The 17017-nt window shown below is 59.3% G+C and overlaps 1 protein-coding gene across 1 annotated transcript in view; it reads right to left on the reverse strand.

Moving 5' to 3' along the window:
* Positions 1 to 15078, reverse strand: part of MAP2K3 (mitogen-activated protein kinase kinase 3) — a 29608-nt gene extending 14530 nt beyond the window's left edge. Inside the window, exon 1 of the mRNA XM_080825799.1 lies at positions 14821 to 15078. Within this exon, the coding sequence (XP_080681925.1) occupies positions 14821 to 14869 (49 nt within the window). The 5' untranslated portion in view covers positions 14870 to 15078. The remainder of the gene's footprint in view (positions 1 to 14820) is intronic.
* Positions 15079 to 17017: the final 1939 nt, after the last annotated feature.

Below are 17017 nucleotides of genomic sequence, written 5' to 3' on the forward strand. Positions count from 1 at the left end.
GACACAGGGGAAGATGGCCATCTGCAAGCCAGGGAGTCCCTAAGGAATCCAGAAGCTAGGAGAAAGGCCTGGAACGGGCCCCTCCATCACGGCCTCAGAAGGAACCAGCCCACTAGCACCTTGAGGGAACTTCTGGCCTCTGGGACCATCAGGTGGGAAGCGTCTGTGAGTCCCCAGCCCACGGTGCTAGCAAACTGACCCAGCTCCTGCTCCCACTTGTGGCGCTAACCTAGCTGGGGGGCCTCGGAGGCAGACCGAGCTCCTCTCAGGTCCCAGCTCTGCTGCCCACCCCTCTTCTGAGCTTCCCTTTCCCCATCTGTCACCGGGACGGCAGAGGCCCCTCTCGGGGGGGGGGACGCTGGGAAGTCTGGACCAGATGCGGGCTGGGGAACTGCTGACCAAAGCCTGCTGCCTATTGCTTGCCGCCCCCCTCACCAAAGTTCTCGCCTTTGCTGCCCCTTCCAGGAGCACCGTGGGAAGGCACTTCCCTCCCCAGGGCACCAGGCTGTCTCCTAAGGACGGGAGAGGGGCTGCGCCTCTCCGAGACCACATGCCCACGGCTCCTGGGCTGGCTGAGAGCGGCGGCCAGGAGCCCAGCGTGCGGCCATGCTAGCGGAGAGTGCACGTTCCGGAGCGCTGGACACGGTGGCGCTGGACACGGAGGGAGCTTCCATGGGGGCTGCCCTCCGGAGAGGCTACCACGGCACCTCACAGGCAGGAGAGCAAGGGCGGGACACATTTGGGCCCACAGGGGAGGACCAAGGCTGGCTTGAGTCCATGGCCCCCGCTCCTAGCCACCGGGACTGGAGCTCCACTGTCCAGAGGAGGAAGTGACTTTCCCAGGTCACTGAGAATGCAGGTGGCAGAGGTGGGACTTGACCCTGAGTCCCCAAAGCCATTCAGACCACTTGCCAGCTCCTGCGGGAATGTCCTTCCCGCCTTCCAGGCATAGCCCTGCTATGTGCTCTGCCCTCCCTGCCCACCTCACGCGCCGCCCCTGATGAAGCATCGGCCACCCGGGGAAGTGGGAGCTGCCCGGGGCCCCACACCACCGGCCATGAGCGTGCACAGCACACTGGGAGACATGAGCCCCGGAAGCCACCTCTGAACTGGGTTCAGATCCAGCTTCTACCACATCCCACTGCGTAGCCTCAGTGCCCTGTGTGTCCCTGGCCTGGAGGCCCACGTACTTGGACCCAGCAGCCAGACAGGGCCTGACACCACTGTCAGGGGATGGGATAGGGTTGTTATTGCTGCTGGGGAGATGAGGCCTGGACCCAGCTGTCCTCAGAGCTAGATGACTTGCCACAGAATGGAAGAGCCCTGGAGGGAAGAGTCCCAGATCTGCATCGGGGTGGGTGGGCTGAGCACTGGGGCTGGTGCAGGCGGGCACCTGCAGCCTCCCCACGGAAGCCACCCAAGGCCCCAGATCCCTGACTCTGAGGGAGGTCTGCCTAGCCCCTGGCAGCCAAAGGGCCTGACCCAGGTGGCCCCATGCCCACTGCCAAGTCAGGGCCGCGACGGCACCGTCCTCAACTCCAGAGCCAGTGGGAGCCCTGCTCTCCCCACGCTGGCCCCAGCTCTTGGAGTACCTCTGTCGCCAAATCATGTGCTTTCTCTGTCCCGAATTCAAATCCCACCTTTGCCCCTTAGAGGCCGGGTGCCCTTCGGCAAGTCCCCATTCTTCTCTGAGCCCCCGTATCCTCAACAAGACAAAGGGGATCGAAACAGCACCTACGTGGTAGTGATCATTAGAGAACTTAGAACAGCCCTGCTGGCATCAGCGCGACTTGCCCCCAAGCCCAGGCCTGTCCGGGAACAACCAAGGGGCCGCACGAAACAAGTTTCCACACATAATACCCACTGGGTGCCACCATCGCTTGCCCGGCGCCTGGGCAGACCAGCTGCCTAATAATGAACTCCCGTGTGAAGCATGTGGCCATTGTTTGGATTTTTTAAAAGAGTTACTTATTTATTTGAAAGAAAGAGAGGGCGCGCACACAAGAGGGGACGGGCAGAGTGAGAGAGAGAGAGAGAATCCCAAGTACTACTGAGCGCAGAGCCGACCCGGGGCTCCATCTCACAACCCCAAGATCGTGACCTGAGCTGAAAGCAAGAGTCAAACACTTAACCGACCACACCATTCAGGTGCCCTCATGTGAGGTGTTTTCATCCCATTTTACAGATGAGGCAACGTGGCCAGCTGTCGGGGGCCGAGTGGGTCTCTCTCTCATCCAGCAATGGCCTGCTGGCCACGCAAATGGCCCTTCCCATCTATTCCAGATGTTCCAACAACCCTGGAGGGACGAGTTCTTAGCCTTACTTTACTGGAGGGAACTAAGATGCTGCACGGTGACTCAGGGAGAGCTGCTCCCAGATCTGGTGACTCCGAGACCACACTGGGCCAGGCCAGCTGCTCCCGGCACCCTCTCCTGCTGGGAGCTTCTCCCTATAGGGGGAGGGACCGGCCTGCTGTACTCCCCACATAGAGCTCTATGACATCTGCTGAACAGGGACCCAGAGGCTTCCCTGGGTTTCCCAGGACCCAGAACATTCTACATGGCAAGAGTAAAACAGAAAAGGCAGGGTATCCAGGCCCACGGGTTCCTGAGGCCACATCCGTACTGCCCCTGGGTCAGACTAAGTCATCACTGACCTCTGGTGGCATGGGCAGGGGCCTTGGGCTGCAGGCCCCAAGGCCTGAGGAGGCCACTGGCCAGGCCAGCGTTGCTAACGCTGCATGTGACATGCGGCAGCCTGAGCAAGTCCAGCTCTCACCCCTGATGAGACCTGGCATGGTACCCTTCTCTCGGCCCCTCAAGTCCTCTATCTTCGAAGCAGGGCTCCGATAAGCGCACGCCACCCTAAAGGGTGGGAACATCTACTAGGTGCTCGGCACAGGCTTGGGGCACAGCAGGTAGCCCTATACGATGGCCCACAACAGGTCACTACAGTTATTACGAGCCTCTGCACAAAGCTGGAAAAAAGCCACCCTATGTAATGAGAATTATGGGGAGCTTTTACTCTTCACTTGAAGCTTTTTGTAACCAGAAAGTAAAATATTTTATGTTAAAAAATGAACGATCCAGGAGTGCCTGGGTGGCTCAGTCGTTAAATGTCTGCCTTTGGCTCAGGTCATGATCCCAGGGTCCTGGGATTGAGCCCCACATCGGGCTCCCTGCTCAGCAGGCAGCCTGCTTCTCCCTCTCCCTGTGCTGCTCCCCCTGCATGTGTGGTCATGTGATCTCTCTCCTTCTCTCTGTCAAATAAATAAATAAAACCCTAAAAAAAAAAAAAAAAAGAACAATCCACTAGGGGGTCTCCTGGGGCTCACAGCACATCCCCCCACGCTACCTGCTCTTGGCCTTCCCTAACCTTTCTCTGGCCCTAACCTGCACACCTATCTCCCACCCTGGGATCTGCAAATGTTGTGAGACAGGCCCCTCTTCACCAGGCCTCAGTTTCCCTAGCAGTCAACGGAGCCTCTATGCCTGTGGCCAAGCCGGGTGGGTGAAAGAGGAACGAGGCCCTCAGTACATGAGAGCTCCCACATGCCCCTCCTTCTGGGCTTGGGGCAGGACACAGGCTGCTCCAAGCACATGGGCTGGGTGGGAAGGAGTAGGGTCCTGGCCTTCTCACCTATCTGCCCGCCAGGGACATGGGCTCTGTGCAGCAGCTCCCCAGCTGTCGGAGTGGGTGAGGCCACCTTGGAGACAGCTCAGAAACAGGCCACAGGCCACCAGCCACCACCACTGTTTGCCATTCACGTCAGTGCCGTGCCCAGATGGCCAGGCGGCCCAGGGCTGCCCAGGTGTGGGCCCGATATGACGACCGTCACCACAACAAACAGAGGTTCACAGGCGGCCACCAGCAAACCACAACAAGCCTGCCAGCCTCAGCCAGCGGGGCCTCTGGCACTGGCGGGCACAGTGCCAGGCTTCTGTGTGTCCTCGGCCCTCTCCAGCCTCTCAACACCACCACAGGCAAAGAATAAGGAATTTGGCCACTGACCGACAGAACAAGACCACAAAGAGAGGCACCCAGGACTCCCACAACTCCTACCTCTGCCTGGCCCTGCTCTCATCTCCTCCCACTCACCATTCCTTAAATAAGCCACCTTCTTTTCCATCGCAGTGCCTTTGCACATTCTGTTCCCTCTGCCTAGAGCGCTCTTCCCTGCAGCTCCGTCCTGGCTGGTGTATGATCCTCACCTTTTGCCTAGTCAGAGCGGCTTTCCTGATCACTCCAGCTAAGCTCCCTTGCCCCTGCCTATCCCTGTGTCCCGCTGGCTTCGCTCCTGTCACGTCTCACAAGTCATGGTTCTATAGTTACTACTTCAGGGACAGCTAGAAAAACGCTTATGGGCACTGACTCGAGTCAGGCAGCCTGGGTTCAAGTTGCAGCTCTGCCTCTTCCTAGCTGTGTGCCCTCAAGCAAGTGCCTTAACTTCTCTGGGCGTCAGAGATCAACTGTGCAATGGGGATAACGGACCCACGGTGAGCCTCGGGTTACCAGGCGTGTCCTCCGAAGTTATCAGGGCCACACTGCGGTGGTGCCTGACAGGCGAAGATTAGACTGAGCATTCTGGAAACTCGCAGGACCCCAAATAACACTAGGCCCTCAGCCCCAGACAGCCGCCCTGTACAGGAAAGTGTTTTCTTGTACCTGTGGTACCAAGGGGATCAGAGAAGAGGTGTGGCTTGACCACGGTGACACAGTGAGTGTCTGGTAGGGAGCAGACACAAAGACAGGTCTGTGTAGCTCCAAAGACCAAACATCAACAGAAAGCCTGAGAGAGGGGTCTCCCCGCCCTGTGTCAACCCTACCCTGAGGCCTCCGGGAGACGGGAAATAGACTGGACAGTACCACCCGCTCTCAGGGTCCTTCCACGGTGGGAGCGGGAGGGGTGGAGCGTCCCTCACCATGGACGCTGCGGGGGCCTCCACACACACAGGGAGCCCCCCAAAGGTCATCATGTTGGGTCGCAACCCCTGATTTCCAATGACAAAAGCAACACCGACTGCTCCCAATTTATTACCCCCACACACACCTTTGGGGTATTTTGGGTGCTTCTTGAGCTTTCCACTGGAGAAGTCCTAGGCCCTGAGTGTCCGGGCCCGCCCTGCAGATGTAAGAGGCCAGATGGCCCCAGGCCGCCATGCCCCCTCCCAGCCCCTGCCGCACTTGGCTCGTCACCTCTATCCTATGCGGGTCCCTCAGAGAAAGATCAACCGGGCCAACCTACTCCTGCCACACAGGCAGCTAACACACAGCTGGTGTCAGGGGGCTCTCATGAGCCAAAGCCCACACCCCACTTGACCCCAGTGATCTCCGCTCACTGCAGACCTCACACCAGCCCCAGCTACTGCTCTGTGTGCGAGTCCAGGTGAAGCGCTCAGGGCACCCAGTTCACAGACAGTACCACTGAGGCTCGGAGATGGTGAGCCGAATGGCAGAGCCGGGCGCTCAGGCCCACGTATTTCTGAAGCTGGAGACTCTACTCCATGGCATCCCTCCCACAGGTGGCCCCTGGGGAGCCTTCAGGGGCCACCGCCACCAAGTGTTGGCGGGGAGCGAGGACAGACCTGGCTCCCCCAGGCAGGGGGCCAGCTGGATCCCTAGCACTGCAGCGCCCTGTCCCCAAGGTCCTAGAGCAGATGAAGGGCTCTGTCACTTACTGAACACCATCTATGCGGCAACTGCCAAGGGCGCTGTGGGCTCCACCCCACAGGTGAGCGACAGGTTACAGGTGGGGGCCCCTCAATCCCCCGGCCCTGCCCTCTCTCCGGCTGAGTGCTGGCCCCCCGGGCAGGCCCTAGCGTCTGAGGCCCTTGGCAACCCCCTTCCCTCCACCCCTCAGGGCCTTCCTCATCCACAGAGCAGGCGGGGAGGACTCTGCAACTGGCCCCCCCCAGCGCCTGCCACTTGGGCAATGAGCAGCCGGGCCCTGCCCGCCCCCCCCCCCCCACCGTTAGGCTCCAACCACAGAAAGGCGGCAATGACTGTTGGCATTGCCGCTGGTACCCAGGAGCCCCGGGCCGGAGATGCTGCTCCACAGCTCCCAGCGCACCCCCAGCCCCAGCGGCCGAGAATGCACCAGCCCAAGACGGCAACTGCTCCAGGGCTGAACCCGGGGCTGACGGGAGAGCCAGGACCACAGGCAACAGCAACTAACAGACAAAGCCGGTGTGTGTAATGTTTATAAGCCAGGGACAGGGACCTTTCTGAAGTGGGATCTGAGTTGAGGCTGACACACAGCGGGCGAGGAGGAGGAAAGTTCTAGCACCAAGAGGGTCAGGCACAGGGGAGAAGCGCAGAGGGCGGGGGGGAGGGGGGGTGCTGGAGGGTGTGGGGAGGGAGGCCCACTCTTAGCTGGGGTGCAGGACCCCTAGCGCACAGAGTCTGGCCCCGCGGGGCCGGTGATTGTGTGAGCTCACAGGGCCACCAATGTGAAGGCAACTCGGTCCTATCAAAGCTCCCACCGACCCAGGAAGCCCACCTCGGGGAACTCCCGCCAGAGAGAGAGAACACAGCGCCGCCAACATCTGTGAGCACCTGTCACGTGCCTAGCCAATGCTAAGCCTCGGATCCGGTCTCCGTGGACCCCTGCAGCAGCCGCAAGCAGCAGGGACGAACAGCCTCTCCACTCTCCAGAGGACGGCACTGAGGCGGGGTTTGTAAAATGAAGAGACCGGCCCAGGGAACTGGCAAGGGTCCAGCAGGCCCCTGGGCAGGATGATGTGCTGAGCGCTCTCCATGCAGGAGGCAGCGTGCAGATTTCAAGAGAGAGAGAGAGACGGTCTCTTCACAGAGGAGTCCAACGAGCAACAGACCACCTTCCTGCACCTTTGAGATTTTCCTAACCACATGCAGTGTCAGCTGGTTCCACGGAAGGAATTTAAATCGAAGAACAAGGAAGAAAGAAGCCCTATGGAAACTTGTGCCTGGGGCCGCAGCTCTGGGCCTCGGGCTCCTCCTCCACGTGAAAGGGGGAGCCAGGTCACTGGCATCCCTCCTGGGGGCACTCAGCAGGACTTGCTCAGCCCTGGATGGTGCCCCAGAGGCCAGTCACTGCAGACTCAGGGGTCAGGGACCTGGAGACTTGCGCAGGGTCCCATGCCAGCATTCAAACACATACCCCAACTTCCCAGGCCCCCTGATCCTGGCTCCACACACCTCACCTGCAGCCACGAGACCATCTGCCACACCACAGTGTCAGAGGCCAATAGGCAGTTGAGTGCAGAAGGACAGGCAGTGGCACCAGGAGACCTGAGCTGCTGGGCTGCCGTGTGCCCACTGGCAAGCACACCTCCTCCCTGAGCCTGTTTCCTCCCAGATGTCCTGGGGAGTTCAATGGCCTTGATCTCCAGGACAGGTGAGCCCAAGTCAGGGGTTGTTAAGACAGACCTGGGACAGACCTGTGTGACCTTGGGCAAGTCACTCCCCCCTCAAGGCCGGTACACTTGTCAGACTTAGAGCTGACAACACCCCATGTTGCTGGGTAACCACAACAGCTGAATGAGACATTGCACATGAAGTGTCTGGCACAAAACGGGTCAGATCAGTGGCCACCCTGGCTGCAAGGCCTTCCATCACCCCAGACTGCCAAGTGAACCCCCAGACTGCAGATCCCGGGCTTCAAGAGCCTATGACTAGGGAGGGACATTCCCAGAGTGACATCTGACCTTCCCAGGGCCTCGGGGAGACGGGACAGTCCTCTTGCTCGGGCTAGTGGGCTGAGCTCTCACAGGTCTCCACTTGGGGCCACTGGGAGGTCACCCAGGCCACCAGGAGGCACTGCTGGGCCCCACACTCCTGCTCCTGCAAAATGGTAAAAGCCCCTTTCCTTAACAAAGGCCATTCTTGCTTTTATCATCATTTGCAACGAAACAAAATCTTATAAAACCTGGGTTCAATGTGTAGAAGACCTAAAATGTATTCTTGATGGTAAAAAGGCCAATGTAGCTCAGGTTCCGATTCAGCATTAAATGAGCACCCAAGGCGTCCCTGAACTGGAGAGATCTCACCACTCCCCACTCTCAACAGCAGAGGTGTTTTCATTCCCTCCGTTTAGATGAGAACACTCGCCCAGGAGGTCACAGAGGGAGGTGGCACAGAGCTGGGCCTCGAAGCAGCCCCTCCCACCCGGAAGTGCGCACAGGCTCACCCAGCAAGGGTCCCCCCGCACCACCCCGGGGTCTGCCCCAGGCAGATGGGCCAGAGCAGGCTGTGCCACTAGTATGGAGGCAGGAGGTAAAGTGGAAGACACGCTGAAGGACAGGGAGGGCAGGGAACATCCCCCCCACCCCACACCCACAGCGGTCTTGGGCAGGCCTCTGACCACCAGCCCCTATGCTCCTCAGCTCCCCACATCTCCCCTGACACCCAAGGCCCCTCACAGGTCACCTCCCACCCACTGGCTTGCGCGATCCTGAGGACGCACCACGGAAGCTGGTGGTAATAGCACAGTGACGTGGAGGAGGAAAGTCAAGAGCTGCCAGGTTCCCGTTACATAGGCTGAGCCCCGCACAGTCGGCCCGGGAGTTTCAGACCCACTTGAAGCAACAAGGACAGCTGTCCACACTCAGCCACACTAGCTCTGAGCCGGCCCCATACTCAGCACTTGCATACACCAGTGCACTGAGGCCTCGCTGCGACCCTGCCATTTAGGTTCTAGGATCGTCCCCATGATACAGACTGAGGCCCCACAGCTCATGAGTGCGGGAGATGGCCATGAACCCAGCCAGCTGGCTGCAGCCTCTCCCCACCACCACGGCAGTGTAGACCCCCTTCTGAAGGATGGTGAGCATCACTATGCCCCTCGTACATTAGAACTCAATTTCAAAAAACAATAAAGAAGTGATTAATACAGGGGCCCCTGGGTGGCTCAGTCGGTGAAGCATCTGCCTTCGGCTCAGGTCATGGTCCCAGGGTCCTGGGATCGAATCCCACATCAGGCTCCTTGCTCAGCAGGGAGTCAGCCTCTTCCTCTCCCTTTGCTCCTTCCCTGTGCTTGTGCTCTCTCACTCTCCTCACTCCTCCTATCTCAAATAAAATCTTAAAAAAAAGTTTAATAACAAAAGCCAGGGCAGTTGTTAGGGAGGCACAATTCTGGGAGGGGCTTTGGGGTACAGTAATGTTCAATTTCTTTAGCTGGGTATTAGGTACACAGATTTCATTTTATTTTTATTCATTAAAATACAGAGATGCATTTTATATATGCTTTTGGGGTCTGTGATATACTTCAATTGAAAAATTTAAAAGGAATGGAAGACCCCACCTGCCAGGTTGGGGTTCAGCCTCGAGGCGTCAACAGGGTCAATGCTGAGCTGCCCAGGAGCAGGGCACCAATTGGGAGAAGGGCAGAGAAGCCAGGACAGCCCCTGGAATGCCAGCTCAGCCGTGACACCCCAGAAAGGGACCCTTGGAGCAGGGGGAGGGTGACAGGGACCTCTCAGGAGGGAAAGGGGGACAAAAGCCCTTCGGGGTGAGCCTGATGACCCTCTCCCAAGCTGGACACAGCTCCTAGGCTTGCTGTCTGTGAGCTGCAGGCGACCTACCAGGCTGCCACTGCCCAGCCCTGTAAGTTCTTCATGCCTTTTATATGAAGCTTTTTGAGGTTTCCATGCTCAGTGCTAGGGAAGGCATGGACAGAAGCAGCCGGGCAAGCAAGCCTGACTCATGTGGGCCATGTGGAGAAGGATGGTCCCCAGAGGGCTATAAGCCCCAACCTCAGGAGCTGAGCTCAAGGCAGGCCTGCCTCATCGCCCCATCTGGCCAGGGTAGGGCTCTCTACACGGCGTCTTCTGTGCCACCCCCCAGCGTTCTTCCTCTGGGACAAACAGGGACACACAGCACCCCTCCGGAGACCCTGACAATACTCTGCATGGCTGCCAAGGCCCTGCACCCAGCCTGGCCCCGCAACCCAACTGCTCCCTCTCACCTGACCTCCATCCACGGACACACCTGACCCCCATCCACGGACACACCTGACCCCCATCCACGGAAACACCTGACCTTGGATCTGGATTCCAAGGCCTCTTCCTGCTCCTTAGGTAGAGCTCTTTGAGAGTCAGGGTGCTCCTCGCTCACCCCAATCTCCCCACGGCCAGCACCGTACCTGGCACGTGAAGTTCTACCAACTGAGGGGCTGGCCCGTCCTCCTGATTCCCCACCCCACACTTCCCTGTGCTCAGGAGAGGCAGACCTGCAAAGAGGCCTGCCCCAGTCCCCTCTGTTCCCCACAGGCCCTCCCCAGGAAGGCCCAAGAGGCAATGGGAGGCCCCAGCTCCAGCTGTGGACCAGGGGGGAAAGAGCCTGGTACCTTGTAGCTGGCATTACAGGACCCTGCAGCCAGCGTCAGAGTCCTCGTGTCACAGGACTTACGAGCCCATCTCCAGAGTCCAGGGTTCTATTTACTCACCCATCGCCAAATACCAGCCATGACCATAACAATAAGAACATAATAACAGATGCCATACATTAGACAGACACTGTCTCCAATCTCTACCACCACCCTGCAAGGGAGGAGTGTTTACTCCCACATTACAGAAAAGGAGACCGAAGGTCAGAGAGGGCACAAGAGGAAGTCAGGAAGCGGTGAAGTGAGTCAAAATTTGAACACAGGCCTGTCTACTCCCTGAGCCCAAGCTCTGCACCTCCTTCCTCTCTAGCTGAGGTTCTTTGGGGACTGAGGCCAGTCTGGCCGGCCCACTACCTAACACTTAGCAAGACTGGAAGGAGGCTGTCTGCATCCATCCTTGTGGCTGCCAGCCAGACAGGCAGGAAAAGTCCCTATTCCCAGTCTGCAGGTGAGGAAGCTGAGGCCTCTCGTGGGATAGGTGGGCCATGCCCAGGGCACTGCAATCATTCACAGAGCGCAGTGAATGTAACTTTGCCAACATCACACAGCAAAAGAGCCTGCCCTGAAATTGGACCACGGTCACCTCTCCACCCCAGAAGCTCAGGCCGACCCCATATCACCTCTCCTCCCCAGCCTCCCAGAGCCCCCAGCAGACCAGAGGATTCCCTGGGCAAGGGCGGTGCACGGCCACCGCCACCTGCTTCTGTTCTGTGAGCAAGAGGAAGCAGGGCTCTTGCCTAACAGAGGAAGTTCCTGGGCGGGGCGGGGGCAGAGCCGGGAGGGCCTGCCCAAAGGTCCTAACCTAGTCTGAGGTCCAGGAAGGGGCCACCTCTGATGCCCATCTGAGGACTCGATGCTGACCTGCAAGGCCGGGGCTCACAGCCCCCCTCCCAACCCACCAGCCAGCAGGCATCGCCCCTTTAAGCAGCAGCCAGTTGGGCTGGCATGCCCGGCGGGTGAGTCAGCACCCAGTGCCCGCTGACTCACCCACCGGAAGCCTCTCGCTGCCCCAGCCTTCTCCCCACACAGGCAACTGAGAACTTTGCTCCTTTCAGGCCTGGAGCCATGGGCTGGCTGATAGAGAGTTTCCTGTGCGTCACACCAGGGGTGGGGGAAGTCCCCAAGGTGTCACCCTCCAGTCTTTCCGACAGCAGGAACGGGACTGGACGGGGGGTTGAGGGGGGGGACAGTGGCCACGGCAGGCAGGGCCAGGACACAGACAGTGCTCCTGAAGCCTCAGTGTCCCCACTAGGCAGCCGGGAGCCATGCGAAGATCAACCATGACGCGCTTGCATGGGCGGCACTCACAGTGCAGTGCAGGCGGTGACAGGATGCATACGGTACCCCCAAGGACACATGTGGCTTGAAGCAGCAGACCCAAACCACGCCAAGCAAATGTGCCCCTGACTACTGGCCCCAGCGCCAGCTGCCGTTGGCCTCTAACTCCAGCCAAAGATGGCATGTGGGCAAGGAGTCTGGGGGAAAACCTGCAGGGCTGTGGGACCTGGGGCCTCATGCACTCATGGAAAACTCCCCAGGCCTGTGTGGCATAGAGCACAGAGCAGGACACCAGCTGCGAGGCAGGAAGCTCAAAGATGAAGCTCAAAGGTAAATCTCCCTTAAGGTCAAGTACCAACCACGCCCTGTTTTGTTCAGATTCCCCCGAGAAGGTGGAGAGGAGCACAATGCTGGAAGGCCCTGTGCCCAGGATGGGGAGGGCACTGCTGAGAATCCCAGCTCTGTGGACTCAGTCCAGCCACTCCCCCTGTCTGGCCCCAGTTTTTCATCTGTCAAATGGGTCAGGCTGAGTGAATATGAAATGTCCCAACTGTAAAGGGCTGTACACGCAAGAGGCATCACCTCCAGCTCAGGCCCTGCTCCAGGTCAGGCTGGCCCTGGAGAGGACCCAGATTCAAGGCATAACGGAGCATCCCAACAGCTAGGATGATGGGGTGCGGGGAGGGTGGGTCCCACCAGCTCAGCACAGGAATGGAACATAAAGGAGCACTGGGGAGACCTTTGGGGATGCACAGTCGTGGACAGAGCCCTAGCTGCACCTGTCACAACTGTATGACCCCTAGGCAAGGCACTAGCCACCTCAGAGCCTCAATTTCCACATCTAGAAATGCAGCTGGGAGGAATGAATGGGAGAAAACATGGAAGATGAAAAAAAGCTTGATAAGTGGCAAGTCTCAGGATTTTGGTGAGGGGGTATTATGGCTCCCCACCATATCTTTCCACAGACCCCAAAGAGGCAGACGAGGTCCCTGAGCCTTGCAGAGGCTCCTGAACCTCCATCTAACCCACCCAGCACCATCTATTACCTGGACCCACAAACTGGAAATTCACCTTGGTTCTCTCTCTGCAGAGAGGCTCAGAGAGGGCAACACCAGGACTCAAGTCACACAGCACATGAAAATCAAACAGTGCCTCCCCAAATTCCCTTTTCCCTTCATACCTAGGTCCCCTCTCCCTTCACAACTCTACAACTCCAACTTTTATTGGGATTAGGTATTGCCTGCCTGGAAAAGCTGAAAGAGCATTCGAAGACAAACATCGCTTCCATCCTCTTCCTTCTGCCTGTGAAAACACTGTGGCCCAGGGAAGCTGAGGAACCTGCCCTAAGTCCCACGGCACGGACCAAGCCAGGCACAGACCCCAAGCTAGAGAAAAGAAATGTTTGATTTCCTGGTTCTCCAGAACGGAGAAGCATATGATTTCCCAGCTCCCAAGCTCCACGAGGTCTGTGCAGTGCAAGTCCCTCCCCAGCCGCCTCCCCCCTTGAGTGCCTCCTGAGTTACTCACGGTGGTTGGGCAATGGTCAGGGATCCGGCCTCCCACTTACGTAAGACGTAATTACCCTGCCCACCGGGCCGGCAGGGCTCTGGCCCCCAGCCACCGCAGCTGCTGGCCGCAGGGGCAGAGATGGACCCACACCCTCCCCAGGACCCCACAGGCCCTTCTGGTGCCTGGGCCCCTCCAGAGAAAGAGAGGTAGGATCAGCCCCTGAGCAGAGGCCCACTGAGTGACATCTGTTACCTCTCTCCACCTCACTATGCAGCTGCAACCCAGACAGAGGCAAGGCCTTGACCCCACATGCTGAGGCCTTCCCAACAATGAAAACGGTAACAAGGTGTGGGCAACTGTGCCTGCCTCAGCACCTACTGTGTGCCAGGCGCCCTGCTGCGCTCCTCACCTCCTCACCCATGCCTGCTGGAAACTCTTCAGGATTTGCTGCCTCGTATCATACCCAGAAAACCACACAAGGTGTGTGTGATTACTCCCATTTTACACACAAGGAAACTGAGGTCCAGAGATACTACTGCTGCCGGCGTGAGGCAGCAGCAGGTTTAGAGAGCAAGGAGGCAGCCCATTCATTACAGCTATGTCTGGTTTGGAAATCTCACACAGCCTAGCCTGCTGAGGCTTGAACATGCCAAAAACATCCTTCCCTCTTCCGTGCGCGCGCGCACACACACACACAAAATCCCCCTTTCACCCTCCAAGTTTCACCCCCCCACCCCCGCCCCGCATGACAAATCCTGCTGCCTTGCCGCCGCAGCCGCCACCTCACAAAAATTTCCAGGAAGGCCGGCTACTTGGAGAAGACAAGAGTGAGCCCATTGCACAGCCAGCACCCTGGCCTAGCGGCTGGCCCAGAACCCCGAGGCAGCAGGGACAAGCCCGGTATGGATCAACCCTGGAGATACAGGGGAGCAAAAGGCGGTGAGCTCTCCAAGTGCAGAGAGAAGCTTGCAAGTCAAGACAAGGAGGAGCTGATGGAGAGGGGGGCCGTGTGTTAGGGTGGGGTGGGAGCCCAAGAGTGGTTCCTGGGGGACCAGGCTGCAGGGCTGCAGGCCCGCCAGGGAAGGAGCAATGACGGGCCTACAAGGATGGACAGAGTTGGGGGAGAGGAGCGACTTCTTAGCTGGAGTATAGCCAGGGCACCCACATGGGGGGGAGGTGGGGGTTACAGTGAGATTTCCCAGCAGGGCAGCACTGCTGGGGCTCAGATGGGGAGTCCTTTAAATCCCAGTGTGGATACAGCCCTGGGACCAGGGAGTGGAAGTGGGGGCGGGGTGCAGGGTCAGAGTGAATCCCACCTGGATCCAACTGAGGGACCCAGGTTGGGAGAATTCCTGTTCTAGGGGCAGTTAAGGCCTAAATGAGGAGGTCAGAGTGAGGTTTCTGATCTGGAGCGGGGTCATCACAACGAGATCCTAGCCTGAATTCGGGCACGAGAGCAGTTCCAAGGCCTAAACTGGGGTCCAGGTGAGGTATAGGCTGAGACGGAGACCCGAAGAGGGAGGGATTCTGGACCGGAATGCTGCCTCCGCCCGGGACGGGCTGGAATGGGATCACACAGACCGAGGTCGGGGTCCGCAGTCCGGGCCCCAGTGGGCGCGGGGCGGTGGGGGGTGGGGGGTCAAGCCGCGCTCCCTATCAGGCGTTCCTACCTTTGGTCTGGGGCATGCTGGCGGGCTGACTGGAGGCGGGCGATTCCATGGTGCAGGCGGGTCCAGGGGCGGCGGCAGAACTAATCTAGAGGTCGGCGGGCTCTACCCGGGCGGAGAGCGCTCATGGCTGCGGGCAGGGGGCCCGGGCGCGGCGGCAGAGCTGAAGCGGCGGCGGCGGCGGCGGCAAATACGCGTCCAGGACGGGCGGTGCCGGAGCCAGACTGGGCAGCGCCGCGGGGGCCCCGGCCGGACGGCGCCGACGTAAGCCCCGCCCCTGCACGCCGACTGGCCCGTCCGTCTCCGGGGCCCGTCCCCTGCCTATCAAACACCGACCTGCCCTGCCTGTCAAGCACAAGCCTCGCCCCTGCTGGCCCCAAATCCGGCTCCTCCCCTGTCTGTCAAGCCCCGCCTTCCACCCGGGAAACCCGGGCCCACTCCGGCTCGGTCCACCCAAGGCGAGAGCCGGGTCCCTCCCGCCGCCTGTCCAGACGCAAGCCCCGCCCCCTGCCCGGGACTCGCGGAGCCCGCCTAGCTCCTGTCAGGCACTAGGCCCCGCCCCCGCTCTCTCCCAGCCCCGCGGCGCCCCCCTCCAGTGCGCTCGGTGAGCCCGCCTGGAGTGCGTGCGTAACCTGGGAAAACCCCACGTACCCTGGGGTGGCGGGAGCGGGAAGGCGGGGTGCTGTGGAGGGGTTACAGTGGGCCCCCGGGGCCGAGACCTGGGTTCGGATCTCAACGTGGCTACTTTCCAGAGGCGGTGACCTTGTGCAAGTCTGGTGACCCCTGAGCCTTAGTTTTCACCTCTGTGAAAAAGCGACCGTGACAGCCCTGCCTCCTGGCGCTGCGCAAGAGGTCGGGACCCGGGCTTTAGCAGGTGGTCCCTCCTGGCTGACCAGACGTACAAGCCTTAATCACGATGCCCGGCGTGCGCACATTTGTTCCCTGCTCTGCAACATCCACTGAGCGCCCGCCGCCGTGTGTAGGGCACCAGGAACCCGTGGGACACGGTGGTGAGCTTTGTGGCTCCTAGTAAGACGTCAGGAAACGTGGCTGTTAGTGGTGGTATCTTACTGCCTCTCCTTCCCCACACGGTCAAACTGAGTCTCGGAGGGAGTAAAGTGGGCCGTTGGTTATCCTCTCCTCTGCTCTTGGGGCCTCCATCTGTGTATATAGACTGTCTAAAGTATATAATGGCCACATGGGCCAGTCCTCTCTTCCGCTCCCACGTGGAGCTAGGGGGATTTTAGGAGCCACTGACCAATCTGGCCCCGAGATCAGGTGACTCAGCTGGAAAGCTACCGGCTAGGGAGGGCAGGAAGGGCCTGGCAAAGGTCAAGGGGTCAACCCTTCGCCTCTGGGCAGGCATGAGTGTGCGGTCTGCCAGGGACCTCACATGAGGGAAGCAGATTCCACCTCCTGCTAGAAATGCTTGGAGCGGGGTGCTGACCTCTGCTTGCCCATTTGTAAAAGGGGGTGATCCCTGCAGGGCCCCACCCACGCAATGATGGAGAGGGCCTGATGAGATAAGGAAGGGGGATATGTTATTTATATTATCATTTTTCTCTTCCTGCATCTCTGGCTCACCCTTTCCAGACAGTGGGTGAAAAGTCATGATCTATGGACTCTGACAGGTATGGGTTCAAATGCCAGCTCTGCCACTTACTAGAAGTCATGGAGCAGCTCCATGCCTCAGTTTATTGCCCTGTCCCATGGGGACAATGAGGCCTCTCTGAAATTAGCTAATGAGCTCGGGCTTGAGAGTCCCTGGCTTAGGGCCTGGCACTTCCTAAATGCCCAGGAAATATTTGCAAATATACTGCAGGCCACCTCCTCCGGGAAGCCATCTCAGCCTTACCGCTCCTGGGTGGGTGGAGTGCTCTGTTCCCAGTGGGGCATGTGACCATGGGCTAGTCATTTCACCTCAGGACCTGCTGCTTATCCATCTGTAAAATGGGCACCCAGCAGCAGCTACCTCCCAACCAGGAATGTAATCCTGGTCCTGCAGGTTTTCTAGGCTCAGACTCCTGCCCTCCGCTCGGACTTCCACACTTCCACGGGCCCCCTCGCCCTCTCTGTTCCTTGCTATGTTTGAGGGTCTCAGTGCTGCCCCTTGAACAGTGTCAATACCCATCCTGCCTCGGGCCCTCCACCCTCACTGTTTCCTCTGCCTGGAACCCCTTTCCTCCCAGGATTCCTGTGG

This window comes from Martes martes, assembly GCF_963455335.1.
Source record: "Martes martes genome assembly, chromosome: 16".
Classification (NCBI taxonomy): Eukaryota; Metazoa; Chordata; class Mammalia; order Carnivora; family Mustelidae; genus Martes; species Martes martes.